Here is a 22,564-nt window from a genome sequence, read left to right on the forward strand (position 1 = left end):
ATGAGAGTGTGTCAGAGAGTCACAAGGGTGTGTCAGAGAGTCACGAGGGTGTCAGAGTCACAAGGGTGTGTCAGAGAGTCATGAGGGTGTGTCAGAGAGTCACAAGGGTGTGTCAGAGAGTCATGAGGGTATCAGAGTCACAAGAGTGTGTCAGAGAGTCACGAGGGTGTGTCAGAGAGTCACAAGGGTGTGTCAGAGAGTCATGAGGGTGTGTCAGAGTCATGAGAGTGTGTCAGAGAGTCACAAGGGTGTGTCAGAGAGTCACGAGGGTGTCAGAGTCACAAGGGTGTGTCAGAGAGTCACGAGGGTGTCAGAGTCACAAGAGTGTGTCAGAGAGTCACGAGGGTGTCAGAGTCACAAGGGTGTGTCAGAGAGTCACGAGGGTGTCAGAGTCACAAGGGTGTGTCAGAGAGTCACCAGGGTGTGTCAGAGTCATGAAGGGCCTCGTGATTCCACATTTACACTTTATTCTTAGAAACAGTTCTCACTCAGACGGAGCAGAGACCGAGGCGAAAGGCACGGAACATTAATGCTGTTTTTTCTGCTCCAATAGTGATGGCATGTGGCGGAAATTATAAAGTCTAATTTGATTCAAAGGAAAAGGTAATGCCACAATTAAAACAATAAACACACACACAAACTTTGCATACAATATTTAACCAATATCAAATCGGTGCATTCCTAATAATAATTTAATTTTCAAAACAAAATGGTAAAACAAATCCCGGTCTTTCCATAAGTATCATTAGTAGAGTGGTCAGATCCAGTGACCCGTAGGTTGGTGGTGCAATTCCAGCTCCCACAAATGAATACTGTTGTTGTGTCCTTGGGCAAGACACTTAACCCAGCTCACTCCCAGTATCTGTGTACACTGGTGAATGAATGTGTGTGTGAATGGGTGAGTGATTCCCTGACGTACAGCACTTTGAGCATTGAAGCTGTATCAAAATATTTATATGTTGTTCAGTATCTGTCTAGTTTTGATATTATCGGTATCAACTAGTATCTTTTTTGTAGGATGACAGTGGCTCAGGTTGTAGAGCAAGCAGCCTTATAACCAGGGGGATAATGGTTGAATCCAAAGTACGACAAGTGCATACTGCCATTGTGTCCTTGAGCAAGACACGTCGTCAGCTTATATAAATGTTGTGTTTGTGTGGGGGTTGGAGAGGACGTCGGCACAGATTGGCAGCCATGTTTTCGACCATCAGCCCCAGGGCAAATGTGGCAACAGAACAAAGGCCAAGGTCAAAACAAGGTCACGCAATGTTACTTTTCAAGAATTGCTTTAATTACAGCTCTAGTGTCTTGTTGTTGTGTCACTGGGCAAGACACTTCACCCACCTCGCCTGTGTTTAAACATAGTGCAAGTGAGTAATTGGTGACGGTAAGACGCAGCCTCACTTCCACCAGTCTGTCCGAGGGTAACTGCGGTGAAGGGTCTGCCATCTTTCTGCTTGTTTCCATGGAGATGTTATTGCATTGCCTAAAAAATGTTCCACAGTATGGTATTAAATTCTATTCAAAAATAACATGGTTTCCTTTCAAGGTTATAAGTGCAGAGTTGGTCAGTGCATTTGAGTGTTATAGAGTGTCAAGAGTGTGCTGTGTCTCTTGAAGGACACTCAAACAATAGCAGCCCATTGATTATCTGTGGTATTGATCTGGACACATGGGGCCAGTTATTGCCTGGACAAGCTGTTCTAAATGACCACATCGACTCCTCTTAACCTGCACATGATTGCTGTTAGGAGGTTTCATTTTTACGTCCCAGGCTGTCGTGTTTACAATATGTGTCAGCTCGAGATGGCCTTCACGTTCAAATCAGTGCTTTTACAGTCAGTCAGAGCAAGTGCAGAATGAATAAGATTATTTTACATGTGATGAATTTAAAATGTTGGCCATTTTGAGCACTTGTATTTATACCTGCGGTCCACGAGAGCAAGCAGAATGTAGAATGTAATGAGTAGATAGCAAAAACGGGGATTATTTAGGTAATTCATCACAAACAACAAAATATCCAGTCTCCATGGGGTCGTTTTCTGTGTAAAAGCTGCTAACCCTGTAGTTTAGACCTCTACAAACATGTCCTGAAATGCCCCCGTGTGTCAGATGCCCTCCCTGTGTCCCAATGCGTGGGATTCTTGTGTGAACGCTTATTTCCAATTCAAATCAAAGGTTAAAAAGAGTTACGATGTTATAGGGTTGTCAAAAGGATAAAGCTAAAACTAGATACTTATTTGAACAAGTACTGATGCTAAAAAACACAAACAGGACTCAATGCTTAAGAATGACTTGACTTTTATCATGACTTGTATAAAACCATCCATCCATCCATTTTCTTCCGCTTATCCAGGGCCGGGTCGCGGGGGCATGTATAAAACACTTTAAAATATTTGAAATGGTGAAATGGTGAATGAAGAGGACACTGGGAGGCTGAGGAGGCTGATGGTTCTACTGCTGCAGGGGAAATGGGACAAAGGAGGGTTGCCGCTAAAATGGTTGAATGAAGTAGAGAGAGTGTATTTATATTCATAATGCCATTTGTTAGTGATAGGTTGAGAGGTAAAAGTAGAGGATGTGATTGGCTTTTTTTGCAAGTTTCATTTTTCCCATAAACTTCTAAAAAATTCAAATATTAAGAGTTTAAAGATACAAAAGAGGCTAACCAGCTACGTGCTAATTAAACAAAAATGTTTTAAACAAATGGTTATAAGCCTTGTAGTCATCAGTTACCACAGAGCTGATCAGCCTTGAGCAAGCTTTTAACTTTTAATATATTATTTTATTTGTGGAAAGTCTATGAGAATAATGAATGGAAAATGCACTGCTGAGCTCCATAGTCAGTTTCTGTATCATTGTTAGCTGCTGTAAATTACATTATAAACATTAACAACAACATTTGACTAATTCCCAGACAGAAGTGGACTAAGTGAGTGTGACGTCACCCACAGTGTTGGGCTTCAGTCAAATGAAGATCATCGAGGCCAGAGCAGTTATAGCGGCTAATTTGGAGCCAAGTTAACGTCCACGCTCACGTCCATGCACACTTCCTGTTTGGAACATGTTGGCTAGCCTGTTAGCTATGTCCATGTATATATCGAGTCTATGCTAATTCCTTCTCTCTTCTCTCTCTTTCCAGTGATGGCCTCATTGGAGCACCAGTGCGTTAGACTCCTCCCCCTCCTCCGCCCATAACCCCCCACCCTCCTCACCCCTGTCCCCCCTCCTCCCCCTCCTCACCATGTACAGCGTGGAGGACCTACTCATCTCCCATGGTTACAAACTGCCCAAGAGCGGCCCCGCCTCCGCCCCGCCCTACGACAAACGCCCGTCCGACTGCCAGCGCGAGCCCGGGGAGACCGGTGCCCCCTGTAGGCCGGGCCGGGGGACTCTGAACGGGTATGAGGGCGAGCGGGCCACCTCCTCCCTCACCGGGATCTACGGGGCGAGGCAGGCACTGGTGAAGGCCTATCCTGGAACGGAGAGCGAGGGGCCGTCGCTGGTGAAGGCGTATCCCGGCGCGGAAGGCGATGGGCCGGACCGGATCCTGAGGAGGAAGGACATGGCTGTGGGGGTGCTCCAGGACGGACAGGTCGTCGACTCTCTGGCCGTGGACAGTGGGTGAGTCTGGGGTTATGCTAACTATGTAAACTATGGTATGTAGGAAAGCACCAATCCAGCGTTTGCAGTTCTGACGTCGACACTATAGTTTCTGCAGATACTTGATAACAACCGATATCACAGGAGAGACTGAAAACAGCATTTATTTCCTTTAAACAAAAATAAAATAAGACAAAACTGATTCAAATGCATTATGGAGCTGCTATTCAGCTCTACAGAACATTATGAGACTTTCTGGATCAACTACAACCAGTAATTCCTTATGATTCATCAATGTATATGTCAAACCAGGATGCCAGTTGCTCCGATATTTGGAAGCTGATAGCCGATTCAGCTGATTTTTCAATATCCAATACCAATACCGAATCTGTGCATCTGACTTTTGGTCCCAGTTTTGATGTAGTGGATGAGAAGAGTCAAAGCCCCTGCTGTCAGTGTCAATGCATTTCATACAAACCAGTGATCGGATTGTTGTTGCTATGCTAGTTCTAGTATTACTACACTGTACTATTGTTATATATGGTCCAGCCAGTTTCACCAGTCTCATTATGGGTCATCATGGGTGCGCAAAAACATAGACGTATTGCAGTACATCTGACGTATTCACAGGTTTGATGTGTTGATTATTGTATTAATTTGTGTATCATCGTATCGTGAGCCATGTATCGTGTGTCAGTGCTCAAAATACCCCCACTGAATCATTTATACAAATAGCTGCATGTTATTGTTTTTAATTAGAAGAGTCTTTCACACTTATATGCTTAGAGGTTTTTATTTTTATATAGGCATCAAAATACACAACATACTACTAATGGGATACATATTGGGCCTACTAATACTACTAACACTACTAATACTATTAATACTACAAGAGTGAGTATTACTGACCAAGTGATTGACTTCTTTATCACAGACAATATCAATGTTATTAAAGGGCATCTTCAGTATACTACTACTACTACTACTACTACTACTACTACTACTACTACTACTACTACTACTACTACTAATACTACTACTACTACCGTTACTACAACAACTACTACTATTACTACTGCTTCCATTGCTACTACTGCTACTACAGCCACTGCTACTCCTACTACATCTACTGCTACTACTACTACAACCACTAGTCCTGCTACTACTACTACTACTATTGTGACTGGTACTACTACTACTACTGTTAGTACAACTACTGCTACTACTGCCAATACTACTACTACAATCAGTGTTTTGACCGAATGTTTTTGCCTTTTCCAAACTGTGATCTTCCTCACAGTAGCGCGACGCAAAATTTTGAAGTATGTGTATCTTTTTGCTCAGTTTGATTTCCAAACCTTATTGACATTCTATAGGAGGCTCATTCATATTCACACACTGTACATGCAAACAAAGCGACAGCAGCAGCAGACAGCAGAGGGACCTAAAAGAGGAGAGATGCCCCAAAATCCACCCGCAAAATCAAGACAAAACAAGTCCCATCCTCTCAGCACATTTGACATTTAAATCCATGTACTGGTCTTTGTGGAGCAGAGAATCGCTGTTTGCACAAAGCTAGTTAGCATTTTTTTTCTCTATTCTGTACTCCAAATATCCAAGGGCATGTGCAGAATTTCACTTACCCTATTTTGTTTTTTGAATTCCTCGACCAAAACGCACAGTAAAAAAGAGCAGCAGAGAAAGAGAAATAGGGTGAAGCAACTACTATTACTACTACCACTACTACCACTACTACAACTGCTACTGCATCAATTTACTGCTATATAGGCTGTCAAAAGTATCAATACCCTGAAACAAATAGATGCTTAAATTTATATTGAAACTAGACGATTGGAGTTTGAAACTATAGTATTCTGCCAACACTATTGCTAATACGGATACTGTCATATGCAGATATTTAAGGGTACTTAGTATGTTAGTATGTATATTTCTATACTCCATTTGTTTCCAAAACCCATTCTAGTCACGCATATGTCAACAATAGCAGCCGCAGAGGGAGAGAGGAGGGAGAAAGAACAAGGGAGAGTTGACCTACAAGTTTGCCTGGAGAAAATGGACTCTCCCACTCACAAAACACAAGATTTTCAAAACAATACAATTTTCTTCTACTACAACTCTGCTACTACTACAGTTACAACAGCTACTACAACTACTACGGCCACTATTCTACTACTACTCCTACTACCGCTCTGCTGCTATAATGGCTACTACTACCACTCTACTATTACTACTACTACTATTACAGCTGCTACTAGAACTACTATAGCTATTACTACAACTACTACTATTACTACTTTATTACTGTTTTAATGTTTTAATGGTAAATTTATGATGATTATTTGTGATTATTTATGTTTTCATTTGTGTGATTTTAATGTCTTTCTTATTCTGTAAAGCACTTGAAGCACTTGAATTCCTTTGTGTACAAATTGTGCTGTGAAAATAAACTTGGCTTGGCTTACTACTACAGCTACTACTACAACTACTATTACCATTACTACTAATACTACTGCTGCTACCATTACTATTACTACTACAATCTGTTTCCATTCAAGCTTTTTCATTCATTCCATTCAAATCTTTTATCATTTTTCCAAAACACAACATGCTACTTTTTAAAGAACACTTGTGTATTTTGTTGTATAAATACGATACCAAACCTTCCCTGTAAAACACCAGTCGGCGCAGACACAGAGAGAGGCACAAACACAGAACAGAGATGCCCCAAGACTCTGTGTGGCTGTCTCCACTCCAGAGTACAGACCAGCCCAGTGACGCGCCACACGTGCCTGGTGATGTAAGCATGTTGCTGGGCAAGTGTGCGCTCCGCTCCCCCCTCCTCTGCTCAGCTCTGGAGGTACAGTAGCATGTGTGCCGCCGCTGCCGCTGCTGCTGCCGCTGCTGCTGCTGCTAGCATCAGCCCCTGACATTGGCGCTACAGCGAAAGGAGTCAAGTGATGAGCAGAGCTTTTGTGCAGTGCAGAGGAAAAGATGGGGCAATGGAGATACTGTACATGCGGCATCTCACAGTATTCATGGCTTTCAGGTTTCTGCTATACACTGCCATTTTGAGGACCTTTCCCTGTTCAAAAGATATACCAATATTTTGTCTTAAATTATTAATCACTATGGCAACAGCCCTAATTTCTCATTATTCTGAAACCCACTGACACTAGTTTAAAATGCAGGTGATGAGAAAATAAAAATTCTTTGGTTGGATTTGCCTTTCAGCTGCCACATACAAATATTTTGACCTGATTTAAAGGGGTACTTTGTAACTTTTCAGGTGCTTGTGTCCATTGAAATGTTTACTGCGTTGCTGGGAATGTTACCTAGTGAAGCATTCAACCAATCTGTCTCCATTGTATCAAGTAGGTGGCACCTTTAGTCCAATTTATAGGTCAGATCTGTGAAGAGGTGAGTCCAAGCGGTTAGGTTTAAATATCTGCGGAGTTTCAGTTTGGATATTTCTTTTAAAAACTGTAAATGAAATTCTATAGGCTCCTGCCCTCCATCTGAAATGAGTACACCCAGTCCTACAGTGGTGAACCTACGGGAGAGCGCTGGATCTGATACAGAGATGTAAAAATGATGGTGAGATGGTTAAATGTCGATGGAAGTGATTTTGTTTTATCTGCAAATCCCCATAGGCTGAGTCTTTGCATGTTTGATCTGCAAAAAGAAGCAATTATTCAAATGGCAAGATAAAAACATGTCTCATTATGAACCAGTAATCCAGCATCTGGTAATGGTGTTTCATGGCTCAGCTCTGGGAAATAAACTGCACATGTGCTTTACAGATTTCTTTGTGTTATTTAAGACAACTGAAGAGCATATTTTTATTTTATAATTATCTATTATTATTGTACTTTAGGCTAGAGCCTGGGATTGCCTCCTCACACATCATAGAGTTTAACATGTTAATACATTCTGTTTAAGTTGGGCTGTAGAATTGAAAAAGGGAGCTGGCCTTAACAGCATAATTAATGAAAGTAAAAATGTTGATACACAAATAACAGTGGGTTGTCACAGTGAAATGACATGGTAATTATTTGAATCCTGTTGATCGCTGATTATACTGTACCATAATAATATTACTTCTTCTACATGCTCTTTATGCTTGTTCAAAGCACTGTTGGCATAGTGTTCAGCATGCTGCCTCACAGCTGGAAGGTCCTGGGTTTGATTCCCAGACAGGGTGGGGGCTTTCTTAGTGAAGTTTGCAATAGACGCCCCTCTGCAGAACTCACGTGTAAACAGAGTCTGAATCAAATCAAATGAAACAATGGGTAGATTTGGTTCATTGATTCTTGAGGAGTCCTTAAAAACATGTTTCAGATAAACAGTAATGTGACCAGCTGCAAAACCACACCCAGGGAACAACTGAAGCATCTGAACACACTGTTCATATTTCACTGTTTTAGCCTTGTGTCCACACATGAATTATGTGTTGTATTATTGGACTATAAAGTTTGACCTTTTCATGTTTTGTGTAAAGGTCAGAGTGCTGCTGTGATCCCTGTCACAAATCTGTGTGTGTGATGATGGGGGCGCGTTTAGTGTATATTAGGTTTTGAACTACTACAAATAGAGTACTACTACTACTGCCACTTCTGCTACTACAACTACTGATGCACCCATCCAACTTTTTCAGTTCCAATGCCGATATCGATACTGCCGATACCCGGTATTGACCAATACCAGTGTAGGAACGGAAAACGGCACATTTTCCTTAAAACACAGTTAAATTATTACACAATAGATCCAATTGTGAATCATGGAACTGGTACTTATAAAAGTTGAAATATTATGAGGCATTTGTCTGGGCCAAAATCAGCCTGCAAAGAATCACATTACATCCAGTTAAAGGCCCAACAAGGATATCTGATCAAGCCCATTTTTCAGTATTGGCACCGATATTCAATACCAGTGTCATATCGGTGCATCTCTAATTACAACTAGAAATTATATATTGTGTATAATGCTACTGCTACAGTTACTACAAGCACAAAGGTATGTTATATGTGTGACATTGTAGTGTCTTGTTTTGGTTCGTCTCGCTGAGTATCCCTAAAAGGCTTTGAGTGGCTGCAGATAAGGTCATGGGTGTTTAATATGCATGTGGTACTGCGGTGGCATCATTTCTTCTCTGTGTCGTCACTCGTCAGAGGAGCAGCTGACTCAAGCACTTCTGTCCCATGTAAAGACTGTCCTCACTCAGGCTGTGCTGTAAAACTCTGCTCCAGTCATGTTTTTGTAACATCTCCTCCTCTTAGTACTCAGGTTAGGTCCATATCACTGGTGCACAAGGTCATTACAAAACAGAGAGAATGCAGAGGTCACATTGTCTCTCTTCACTTAACAATATAATTCTCCATTTGTCATCATTTATAAAGAAAAAAAGTGTCCAGTGTTATGCACTATTATGGCCCTCTTCATCATCAAACCTAAAAACCTAATCACTACTTAGGAGAGCATAGCACAATAACCATACAGATGGACTCTTACAGGTTAGCTTTCAGTTGCTAGAAGATTTCAGAATGAATTATGTTTAACCAGAAAGCTAATCAGGAAATGCTAATCACTGATTAGCATAAAGATACATCCTAAATGTTGTGTGTGTATATATATATATATATATATATATATATATATTGCATACTGTACTTTTAAAGAGAACGCATTGCCTGCTTCTGGTAAACTAAGCTCATTGAAGCATTAAAATGATCAGACAAATCTGGCTAAGATCTCGGGACTATGAACATACAAAGGAGCATAGTTACTGAAATATGTATGAATGAAACAAAACACAGCTCTAAGTATGATCTCTTCACATGTTCAGAAATCAAATAGGATAATTCCCATTAGTTTAAGTTGACTTTGTATTGCCTCTAAACTTTACCTCCCCTGTCTCTCTCTCTGCTGCAGGTTCTACGATGTCCCCAGCCTGACCTACTCCGACCCCCTGAGCCTGGTGAGTCTGGGCCACGATGACCGGGACTTGTCGTACTGGAGGAGGCGCGGCCAGGACTTCAGCCTGCTCTTGGACTACGCGGACGGGAGGGAGCTTAGGGCCTCTACCACCGCGTGGAGACCCCAAGCACTTCTGACCGCGGAGGAGCTGAGAGCGGAGAGACAAGCCCAACAGCTGTGGGAGGACCTCTCCTGGCTACGAGACCCAGACTCTGGCCCGGGACAGCTGAGGGTTACAGAGGAGGAGCGAAAGTGCCAGAGTTTGGGGAACGAGGAGTGGAGGCCTGCAGGGTTAGGGAGGTCTGACAGCGAGGACAGGTGGGCACTAGACTCATACAGACTAAGGACACCGGATGGATTCTTTCATGCCAAAACGAAAGCAAAGTCGCAGTCCCTCCCCCGAGTTCTCTCACCGGAGGGAAACACATGTCGAGAGCTCGTGCCTTCACGGCCGAGTCTACCCGACAGACAGCGGATGAGCAGTACTGTTTTTTCTGGGCCTTACAGCAGGTATGTCTATGGTGCTGGCAGAGAGAGGTGGGGACGGAGCTCGGGTCCAGCCAGCCATGTTGCACTTTTACCAAAGCCCAGGTTCAGCAGACCCTTAAAGCCTCCATCTTATGAGATACACCAGCAGACGAGGGGTAGCGCCGAAATGTTAACTCTAGAACAAGGTGCAAAACAAAAAGACAGGCTAGCGTACTATTCGAGAAGTGGGGATTTCAGGCAAGATTACTACGCACAGCAAGCTGCCATAACAGGAATGGAGCCACCGGGCTACATCCCACCCCCTTCCTACAAAAGACCTCTACCCCCACGAGCTGTTTCAATGAATCGTCATGAAATGGCTAATTTAAGATGGAGAGCGGACACTTTGCAAATGCCGAACTCAGATCCAGGAAGGTGGCTGACCAGGCAAACGCGATCCTGGGTGGGATATTACGCCGACCGCGCATCAAGCTACCGCAGGCAAATATCGGTACCACCAGGAAACGAGGAACACATCAGTCACCAACGCCAATTAGTTCCGATAAATGATCACCCGCGCCAGTTGGTTTCCATAACTGATCCCCAACGTCAGCTAGTCCCCGTAAGTGATCACCCACGGCAACTTGTTCCAATAGTGGACCAACAACGTCAATTTCTACCGATAACTAGCGGTGAAGACCCAAAACCTAAACCAATCTCAGGAGGGCAAAGCGGAAGTATGCTAACTGACTCTGAGAAAGCAGTCAGAAGTGCCACCACCATCAAAGACCCTTCCGCGAAATCGTTAGGACAATCTACTCTTGATAGTGCCTTTCCTCTGCAGCAGGTGCCAGCTATAATGCCTGTAGAAAGCCGAAAAAACTGCTACTACAGAGACTGACAGTTGCATTGCTAGTAGATCTTTTGTCAGGGGAATGAGAAAAAGTGAAAGCGTGGGTCCTGAACAAACTCGTAGCCAATTTTTTCCATCCTCCATTTTGGGTAAACCGCCGCCTCCTCCTGTTAAGCCCCCACCTGAGCAGGCAGTCGCGGAAACTATGACCGAAGTGAAGAAAGTTGAAGTTCCTGAACCTTTGCCTCCTGAAAAACCGGAAAAGGAAAAAGAAAAAACAAAGAACTTGAAAAAGAGACTTAGCGAAACCATTTTTTGTTTGGTGTCTGTACCAGTTACGCCACAGCCAACAATGACCATTCGTGATCAGAATAATAATAATGAAAAGTCGCCTGATCCTGCCGATAGCCCCACAAATAACAAAACAGGCCATTTGACAAACCAAAGTCTCCAAAGCACATCTTCAGCAGAGGCAGAGTTGCAAGCGCTAACAGCAAGTTTCGCTAGCAGCAAGACAAGCAGCAGATCGAGTAGTAAAATGTTCAAAAAGGTTTCATGTCGACCGCCAAAAATCAACCATTATAAGGAGTTGAAGTTGACGGGGGCATGGCCGGCCAATCAGTACAGGGATCAGGAAACGCAAACGACTCCCGAAGTGGAAATACCAGAAAACAAGGAAGCACAAGTAGATGGGAGCGGTAATGTAGTTGATCACAACGCAGTAGGGACAGCGTTTACGTTTCCAATGAAAGGCGTCAAAAGTCTAAAATTGTCAAGCAACAGCGCTTTCTCGATAACCGCGACGTTTTCAAACCAGATAAGCCAGGGTACTGCCTCAGGAACTGTGGATGAGCCAGAAGCAGAGGAGGAAGACAGTGAAAAAGAGGGGTTTGATCCATATATTATTAAACCTGCCAGTCAACGCGCTTGGGATGCTGTGAAAGAATTGGAAGCTATTAAAAAGGAAGTTGAAGAACAAGAACAACAGCAGCAACAACAACAACAACAACAGCAGCAGCAACAACCGCAAACCAGCAAACAACCCAGTGTAGACAAATGCATAGAGGACTTGAATGAAGCTTATAAGGATATATTAGAGCTAGGAACTGCCGGTAATAAGGTGCCAAATGGTTCGGTACAAATCCCAGAACGCATCAAAATTCGGCTAACCTCGGAACCACTAAACAAACCGAGTAGCTTGCGGCGTAGCGCGGTTAGCTGGTCAGTAGATCCAGAGTATAGGGAAGTCAAAAGCGCTTTCTCAAGACCTGCTACTAAATCGGTAACGTTTAGCAAGCAGTTGAGAGAGGAGCTACCAGTGCCACCGAGAGAAACAGGATTTAGAGAATACAGGGTAGTAGCGCATTTATCGAGAAGAAGAAGTAACGACGGTAGGACGGTTAAGCTAGATTTATCAGATGAGCCAATAGAAACACCACTCTGCGATTTTAGCCCGACAACGCTAAATACTGCCGCGGAAGTACCTTGGGCAGATAGGCAACCAATGCAAGACGCCTCTACGCTAACAAGCCCTCCGGATTACGAAGATATTTGCCAAACTTTACGGCAAACTAGAGACCCAGCGGACGCTAGCAGAGGTGGGTCAAGGCCGAATGAGGAAATGATGCAAGACGTAGGGCCGGATTCAGAGGAGGAGTGCCCGATTTGCAAAAGAGAAATGGAAAATCAGATGAGGCAAGGGCCGCTGCCTCCGCTTCACGAAGAGAACAGCTCAGACAGCTCAGCGAATCAAAATGCAAGTCCACCTCAACGGGCTGCGTTGGAAAGCCCACCGGAAGACGTCAAAGCGAAGGAAGCTAGTGAATTAGATAAGCAAGGATCAGGTGAAGAGGTGAAAGAGGAGAGTTTAAATAGTGTGGGCAATACGAGTGATAGAAAAGATACTGAGCAGGCTGGAAACTCGAATGAAATCGGTGTAAATACGGATGTTGAAAGTCAGACTGAAGAGATTAAAGATAGTGAGACAACTTTAGCAAGTGATGTGCCTATAGACAGTCAAGTTTCAGAAGGACAGAAAGATGGTAGTAACGAGGAGGTGAAGGAACAAGCAGTAGAAACGGAAGCTATTGCCGGAGATGTTTGGGAAAGCGTTTTAGGAGAGGAGAGCTTGGTTAAGTTGAACAATGAATGTAAAGATGATCAGGCGAAGGTCGAGGAGCAAGATAAGAAGCCATTAGTTTCCCCAGAGCATAGACTAAGTTTATGGACTCAATTGGGACGCGATCCTGCAGGGTTACCGGAATTCCCCCCGGATAGGCTGCCTCTTTCTGTACCCCCGACTTTGGACCGAAGACTGTCTCTAAGTTTAGAGGGGGAGCGAAAAAGCCGAGGACTCTCCCATCGAATCGAAGCCTTGCAGAATAAACTGGCGATATCTCCCGGGCGAGTTGCGGTGGAACGCATTTCGCGCATGAGGGAGGTAGACGTTATTTGCAGGGTACGGAGACTGAGCATCAGGAGTACAGACTCTGGGGAAGGGGACAATGAAGCGGAGAGTAAAAAGGAGGAACTGGAAGAACCTCCAAAACAGAAGGAGAAGGACAATACAGACATTGGAAAAGAGGCGAAGGAGGTCATCCAATCACAAAAAGACCCCGAAGACCCCGGAGTGCGAGACACGGAGGAGACATCTTCATCAGGTAAAGACACAATAACTACAGCTTTAACTATTAGGGCGAAATGATGCAACTTTTCTGGTAGGGTTCAGACATGTTCTACCGTCTGGCTTTAAACTTACACGTGTTTTTGTAGTTCAATACCTTTGCAATGCCTTTTGAAAAATAAGGATTCCAATCAGAGTTCACATTTTAAACCCCAGATGCATTAAAGTGGCTTTACCAGATTTTTGAGCAAAATTGTCTGAAATGTCTTGCCCCAGTACCGATATTGCACAAACAGCTCTTGAGGTCAAAAGAAGACCGCTGTGTACTGTCCGCGTCTAATCATAAATCACTTTCTTGTTCAGAAATCAGTAAGCGCGTTGTTAGCATGCTGCCATTACCATGAAAACTCTGCTCTGGTCTCTCAAAGTTGGTACAGTGCCTTTAAGAATTTGAGAAGACTGAAATAAACTTCTAAAGAATCAGTTTTAGAGAGTCTTTGCAGAGGTCCGAGGAGGAAAAAGTGGGTTGGTCATCACTGTCTGTTAGCAGAGAGCAGCACTGTATGAAATGTGTCTATAAGGGACAACTTCAAAAACTGCCAGAACATCTCACCTGCTTCACAAAAATGAAATACACCTCAAAGAAAAGCAAAACTGGATACTTTGGTGCCGCAATTGTAATTTAATAATCTGTTAACACACTTTTACACTCACACCTACTCCTGTTTTTAGTGTTTTAATGGACTTATAGTTGCCTGGGATCCAGAAAACACACTTCTTCAATATGTGAGTCTGGTCACAGGTGAATTGGTCCACTTTCAGATAGGCTTGATTGACAGGTGAATTAGCCACTCAGGGACATGTATGGTCTGTAAAAAAACAAAAAAAATAAAGGAAAAAATATCACAGGGCACTGATAAACATGGCGAATTTCTGCAGAATTTATGAGCAAAGCACCAAACTCTGTTAATCTGAGGTAAGAGAAATGTGATTTTATTTGTAAATCATAGATGATGTCGTGTCATCTGACCTCCGACCGCGTGTCTTGGACACTCGGGTGAAGAGAGGGGCTGAGCTGTCAACTGATCACCACCTGGTGGTGAGTTGGATCCGCTGGCGGAGGAGGAAGCCGGACAGACCTGGCAGACCCAAGCGCATTGTGAGGGTCTGCTGGGAACGTCTGGCGGCGCCCTCTGTCAGGGGGGTCTTCAACTCCCACCTCCGGGAGAGCTTCTCCCTGATTCCGGGGGAGGTTGGAGACATGGACTCCGAGTGGGCCATGTTCTCCACCTCTATTGTCGATGCGGCTGCTCGTAGCTGTGGTCGTAAGGTCTGTGGTGCTTGTCGCGGCGGCAATCCCCGAACCCGGTGGTGGACACCGGAAGTAAGGGATGCCGTCAAGCTGAAGAAGGAGTCCTATCAAGCCTTGTTGGCTCGTGGGACTCCTGAGGCAGCTGATGAGTACCGGCGGGCCAAGCGTGCCGCGGCTCGGGCAGTCACAGAGGCAAAAACTCGGGGTTGGGAGGAGTTCGGAGAGGCCATGGAGAAGGACTATCGGACGGCCTCAAAGAGATTCTGGCAAACCGTCCGACGCCTCAGGAGGGGGAAGCAGTGCTTCACCAACACTGTTTACAGTGCGGGTGGAGAGCTGCTGACCTCGACTAGGGATGTTGTCGGGCGGTGGAAGGAATACTTTGAGGATCTCCTCAATCCCACTGTCACGTCTTCCGAGGAGGAAGCAGAAACTGGGGACCCAGAGGCGGACTCGTCCATCACCCTGGCTGAAGTCACTGAGGTGGTTGGCAAGCTCCTCGGTGGCAAGGCTCCGGGGGTGGACGAGATCCGTCCTGAGTACCTCAAGTCTCTGGATGTTGTGGGGCTGTCTTGGCTGACACGTCTCTGCAACATCGCGTGGCGGTCGGGGACAGTACCTGTGGAATGGCAGACCGGGGTTGTGGTCCCTCTGTATAAGAAGGGGGACCGGAGGGTGTGTTCCAATTACAGGGGAATCACACTCCTCAGCCTTCCCGGTAAGGTCTATTCCAGGGTACTGGAGAGGAGAATCCGACCGATAGTCAAACCTCGGATTCAGGAGGAGCAGTGTGGTTTTCGTCCTGGTCGTGGAACACTGGACCAGCTCTATACTCTTCATCGGGTCCTCGAGGGCTCATGGGAGTATGCCCAACCAGTCCACATGTGTTTTGTGGATCTGGAGAAGGCATTCGACCGTGTCCCTCGTGGTGCCCTTTGGGGGGTGCTCTGGGAGTATGGGGTCCGGGGCTCTTTGCTAAGGGCTGTCCGGTCCCTGTATGACCGGAGCAGGAGCTGTGTTCGCATTGCCGGCAGTAAGTCAGACCTGTTCCCGGTGCATGTTGGACTCCGCCAGGGCTGCCCTTTGTCACCGGTTCTGTTCATTATATTTATGGACAGAATTTCTAGGCGCAGCCAGGGGCCAGAGGGGGCCTGGTTTGGGAACCACAGGATTTCATCTCTGCTGTTTGCAGATGATGTTGTCCTGATGGCTTCTTCGAGCCAGGACCTGCAGCAGGCACTGGGGCGGTTTGCAGCCGAGTGTGAAGTGGCTGGGATGAGAATCAGCTCCTCCAAATCCGAGGCCATGGTTCTCGACCGGAAAAAGGTGGTTTGCTCTCTCCGGGTGGGTGGTGAGTCTCTGCCCCAAGTGGAGGAGTTCAAGTATCTCGGGGTCTTGTTCACGAGTGAGGGAAGGATGGAGCGGGAGATTGACAGGCGGATCGGTGCAGCGTCTGCAGTGATGCGGTCGCTGTATCGGTCCGTTGTGGTAAAGAAGGAGCTGAGCCGGAAGGCGAAGCTCTTGATTTACCGGTCAATCTACGTTCCTACCCTCACCTATGGTCATGAGCTCTGGGTAATGACCGAAAGGACAAGATCGCGGATACAAGCGGCTGAAATGGGCTTCCTCCGCAGAGTGGCCGGGCTTAGGGATAGGGTGAGGAGCTCGGTCACACGGGAGGAGCTCGGAGTAGAGCCGCTGCTCCTACACGTTGAGAGGAACCAGTTGAGGTGGCTCGGGCATCTGCTCAGGATGCCTCCTGGACGCCTCCCTAGGGAGGTGTTCTGGGCATGTCCCACCGGGAGGAGGCCCCGGGGAAGACCCAGGACACGCTGGAGGGACTATGTCTCTCGGCTGGCCTGGGAACGCCTTGGGGTCCCACCGGAGGAGCTGGAGGACGTGTCCGGGGTGAGGGAAGTCTGGGAGTCCCTGCTTAGACTGCTGCCCCCGCGACCCGGCTCCGGATAAGCGGAAGAAAATGGATGGATGGATAGATGACCAATGAGCTTCTTCATTTCACATGTGTCACTGAATAAACAAATCTGATTGGACGATCATGTTTGACTGGGCACAATGGAGGATGAGGGACCAGACTGAGATCAATCTGTAAAAAAAAATACAGAGCGAGATCAGTCTGGATTTCTTTTCTTTCTTTTTGCATTGCATTTTGAACAGAGCACCCATGAAAAAGAGTGCTTTCATTGGGTTCCTCTGCATAAATAAACACAAGACGTACAAAGGTCTAAACTACAGGGTTATCAGGTTTTATCGCAGACATTACTTTTTAGTCAATAGCGATGATTTAAATTGATTTATTGATTGATTGTTTTTTTTGTCATATTTTTGTCACATTATATTACTTTTTATCGTATAAGCACTGACAAGGTCTTAATTGCATAGTCAGATAATTTGTTGGTATAAAGCAGATGTTCCCAAACTGGCAATGATGCCGAGCTTCCAAATCAAATATGGACGATCAGCATTCAGTCTGTCACATTTCATACACAGTTTCAGATTGTTTTTCATTAGACACGCACGACTGGCAACATAAACCTCTGTATATCGGCTCAAACGTTTGGCTAAACTCCCGGGCGTTTGGGAATATAAAACTATATTTGACTACATTTTCAATTATAAATGACATGTGGAAAATGACTGCGGGACACGAGGGGAATCAGGAAGTGCTGTTGCTGTCCACTCATGGGACGTGAAGAGTTTGTGACAAAATCATTATTTGAATTAAAAAATATTTCTAAAAGGTGAAAGACGAGACACAAGGTCAGGTCAAAATAGGTCAAAATAAGACTTTTTAAAGATTTTTTTCAAAGTAATTATTGCCAGTGAAAGCAATGGCTGCACAGAGATGAATGATTATGTGTAGTATCTGTTGTAATGCAGTCTGTATTAATTGTAGAATATTAGTGTCATATTAAAAACACATTATTGTCTAGAATGTTCCTCAGTATTTCATTAAACACTTCTCTCTTGCATATGAACAATTACAAGTATTTTTATTGCTCTTAATAATAACAATAAGTAATGTTACAATGCTGTTACCTGCTCAATAACAGACGTGGAGTTGTGTTTTGTTTCATTCACACATGTTTGAGTAACATTTTATTATCAAAATGCTTTGTTCCACCTTGTGATGTCATGAAGTGGTAGTTTTCACGTAAACAGCTCCTTTACCTTTAGTTCACTAGAGATTTGCAATTCCAGAGCTGAAATGATCCAAATGATTCTAGTGAAGGTGTGTGGAATTTAAAAACACAGTGGAGCACTTCCTGTATCACCACATGACATCACAAGGTGGAACAGAGTGTTTTCTGTTTAGAGAAGAACTCAGCCTAATTCTGCAGGGTTTATGTGTTAAACATGTGTAAATGAAACAAAACACAGCTCCAGGTCTGTGTAATAGCGCCCTTTAACAAGGTGTCAACATCTGCTAGTGCCCATGTAGACAGATACGTTTAATGCCGTACAGTGGAACATTAATCTCTTTAGATATGTGCTAAACGTTCTGAAATCTAATCTTCTATTAGTTTGTCAGTTCTTATTTCTTCTGAACGTGTTTAAAATGTGAACTTTGAACAGAATCCTACTATTAAAACAGAAATCGCTAATCTAATCGAAAAAGCAGTGTTTGCAATTTGATATTTTTTCGCAAATCTTTCTGCCCAAATTTCAGGCAAATCAATGACATCTCCATACAGACCCTAAACCAGAAGTGTTACACAATGCACCTTTAACTTTCAATACGATCCACTGCAGTCTGGACAATGGATTTTCTCCCTCAGACTTTTAAATGTAGTAGAAAAAAGTGTGACATTTTAAATTCTCTGTTCATTGTGTTGAGTTTAATGCATGCAGCTGGCCTCGCTCCAAGACAAAAGAACAGCTCTAACTTCAGTCAATAGTTCAAGGGTTTAGCAAAACAAAACAGAAAGAAGAACGTGGAGCTTTCAGTTCTGTACCAAAAACGTTTCCTTTGTTCATACTCTCAATATAAGGTTGACAAAAATTTAAAATAGATATTAAACTGGAAGCAAAACTAGAGATTCATTCAGTCAAAGCTTGTATAAGACCAGAGGTGAACATACAGAAAGCAATTTTCTTTTGTGTTGGAAAAGACAATCTATGGTCTTAATCACATGTGTCAACCTCAAGGCCCGTGGGCCAAATGCGGCCCGCCACGTCATTTCATGTGGCTCGTGACAAAGGAAATCAAAAGGTATGACAGTCTTAAAATTTCAGTTTATCCTTAAATACACAGTTAACAGACCTTTTTTCATGTTTATGCAAACCCATATGCAATATTTGTAACTGGAATACATAATAAATACAGAAACGGTTAATTAACAAGATTAAAAAGTAGTTGCATTTATTTTAGATTAAATTTGCTTACATTTAGTGACATTTATCTTACAGTTAGTTACATCTGGCCCTTTGAGAACGACCATTTTGTTGATGTGGCCCTTTGTGAAAATGAGTTTGACACCCCTGGTCTAAATAAAGAGTGTTTTTATTATCATTGTGGTATTCAAATCAGTATCAAGTATCAAGCCTATTCCTTAGTATCAAAATCGAGTTTGAAATTTTAGTATGGTGACAAAAACTGTATCTCAGTGTATATGCAAAAAAGATATTGGACCAGTAAAAGACAGGATATATTAAATTACGCTAGTCTCTGATCTGTGTTCTAATGTTTCCTCATCACAGACAGACCTGGAGTTGTGTTTTGTTTCATTCACACATGTTTAACACAAACTCTGTATATTTAGAGTATTTCTCTCAATCAGAAAACACTTCATGACATCACACGGTGGAAAAGAGTATTTTGAGCTTTGGAGATGTACAGACTAATAAAGCAGGATTACTCGAAGATGTGTGAATGAAACAAAACACAACTTCAGGTCTGTTTTTGAGGAGGTAACAACATTATAACATGGCTTAAAACTCATGTGTAGCTCCATTTTTCTGTATTATAGGACATTTAAGTGCTCTAACTTAAAGTCAGAAAGAATGACCTTGGTGATGTTGGTTTCATTCAGAGAGAGCTTTATAAATTGTTTGCAGAATCTACTACTATAAACACATGTATTCTGTCTGTGTACTAGCTGTTTTCAGGCCTCATTATGCACGCCTCTGTACACTGCCCACTTGTGGTTAGAGGTGGTAGATCAGTCAAAATGTTAAAAGCGCTGCACATCTTCATTCAATTAAAAGTATCAGGACAAAATGTTGCTTTTTATTTGGCTACAACAAACAAGTACAACATCTTTTGGAAGTTTTAGTACTATGATAATTGTAAGAAACAAAAACAAAGCATTGCTTTTTAAAAATGTGGCACTGGTTGACACTGAGTAGTGATCTCCAGTAGAAGTGTTATCTTCACTTCACAGTATTTGGTTTATTCCATGGGTGAATAGTCGGCTCATTAGTTGTTATTCGGGTTAATTAACTATTATTAAACCGCAAAAATCATACAGAATTTACTGACATTGAATTTGTTATAATGGAGCGCAATAGTGAGTGCCCACCCTGCTAAACTGCTACTAAAATTTCCCATTCATTTTTCTCACAGACGTTCCAAAAAGGAAAAAAATATGAAAAGTTCGAAAGCTTGCTCAGAGATAATCAGCTATGTGGTAACTAATGACAACTAGACCTATAATTTTATTTATCTGAAACTATATAAACCAAAGTTATTAAAATATTTAGACAAATCTTGTGTTTTAAATGAGCTTTTTGGACTTAAAACAACTGCATTATGGATATTAGTTAGTCTGTAGAATAGTAGTAAGTAGTTTAATATGCTAACGCTAGTGGGAGCAACCTCAAGGGAAGAAGGAAGCAGAGTTTTCTCTTATTAATGTTCATATCTTGAGTTACAGACACAATAGTTAAATAAAAATACCAGGATCATGTAGAGCAGGTTAATATGAACATTTTAAGGTCAGAATGAAGAGCCTGACAGCAGCAATTACAGAGAGGGGGGCCACAGTTTTTCAATAGAAAGTGAATTGGAGCCAAAGTTGATGGAGCTGGAAGTGCAGCCATGAGCACTTCCTGTTTAGAACACGGCAGCTAGCGGGTTTACCATGTCTATTTATATTTACAGTCTATGGTTAGCACATAGCTGGTTAGGCTTTGTGCTACCTTTGAACTCCTAATGTTTTAATTTTTCGAAAGGTCTATGGGAAAAATGAATGGAAAATGTACTTCTGGACCAGAGGAGGTGGTCCCTGTTGAGCTCCATGTGATATGACAAGTTTCTAATACAGAATTTGAGGAGGAAAAAGCAACGGTACTGGTTGGTTCGTATATATTAGGGGTGTCAAACTCAATTTCACAGAGGGCCGCATTAGCACAATGGTTCATCTCAAATTTGCAAAGTTATAAAAAATATGTCTGTGTAACTGCGTAACTGACATTTTAAGACAGTCATACATTTAAATTTACCTTGCCGCGGGCCATATAAAATGACATGGCGGGCTACATTTCGCCCCTGGGCCTTGAGTTTGACACACGTGGTATATATCAAAATGTGGACAGAAAAGATGGATTGTTGCATTTATTTTCACTATTAATTCCAAAAAAAAGTTGTTGTAATAATGTTTTAATAAGAGCCGTTTGAATATATGCCTTTCTGTCTTATTCTTTTGTGTGCAGAACCCATAGACCCCAGCCCAGTGGAGCCGGAGTGAGCTAGAGCGCAGCGTGTTAGCGTGAAGTGTTAGCGCGAGGTGTTCCGGGTTCCTACACTGTGACCTGCAGGCTGCCTACTCTGAATGCCTTCATCTCATCTCCACTGAAATGCCTTCGTCCGACAGAGCATTGTGTAAACTCATCATCCTCCCATGATCCCCCGCTCAACCACTGCTGTCCACTGCCAACAGGAGCTGCCCCATTCAGAACCAGGGACCTCCAGACCTAACCCCACTCACCCCTGCATACTCACCCATCACCCCCAAACAGACGATACTTACCCCAGACACTGCAAAAAGGAATATCTACCACGAGGTCCAATGAGTTGAATTCAGAGTCCGACTTCTATTCACAATCTTATCTTATTTACGTCAGATAAATACGGCTTTAATGATTATGAACATAGACACAATACACTTCTCAGATAAACCTAAACACACACACTTTTCACCGCAGTACCATTTAAAAAATACATTGAAATTTATTGCACCAAAGTGTGAACTGTGCTGTTACTGCCAGAGACTCTAGAAAGCCCCAAGTCAATAACTGCCCTCCGCGAGCAGTTTGATCACAATTTGAATCAGATTAGTTGAATCGCACTGCACTATGCATAGACTGTAAGCATTCTCCTTCTTACCAGAGGGTTGCAGGATCAAATACGACTTAAGTTGCATCCAGTCAATATGGTGGTGGTTGGTCGCTACAGAAAATGCATCTGGAATAAAAGACGGGGTATTATGCAGAATAGATCTTTTTGGCGCTTTCTACCAACGTTTCTTGATTAAAAACACGCTTGAAGAGGTTGTAGATGTCACCCATGCATGTTTGAGTAATCTTGTGATGTCTCCTGGCCCCTATTCGAACCCTTCTCACGGTTAGCTGTGAGAGTCTGTACAAGGCTCCGCCGACAAGCCTACGTCACCCACGCTCCCACTAAACAATTCTCCATAAATATACAAAAACATATAAATCTGTACATTACAACTCGACAAACCTGACGTGA

General features: G+C 43.4%; 1 protein-coding gene across 1 annotated transcript; it reads left to right on the forward strand.

The window, feature by feature from the left end:
• Positions 1–3,244: 3,244 nt before the first annotated feature.
• Positions 3,245–21,560, forward strand: LOC129456991 (junctional cadherin 5-associated protein). Its single transcript, XM_055228267.1, is given in 6 exon segments — positions 3,245–3,488; positions 3,531–3,624; positions 9,553–10,641; positions 10,756–10,942; positions 10,944–13,578; positions 21,526–21,560. Coding segments are annotated over 6 exon segments (4,284 nt in total).
• Positions 21,561–22,564: the final 1,004 nt, after the last annotated feature.

This window comes from Periophthalmus magnuspinnatus, chromosome 17, assembly GCF_009829125.3.
Source record: "Periophthalmus magnuspinnatus isolate fPerMag1 chromosome 17, fPerMag1.2.pri, whole genome shotgun sequence".
Classification (NCBI taxonomy): Eukaryota; Metazoa; Chordata; class Actinopteri; order Gobiiformes; family Gobiidae; genus Periophthalmus; species Periophthalmus magnuspinnatus.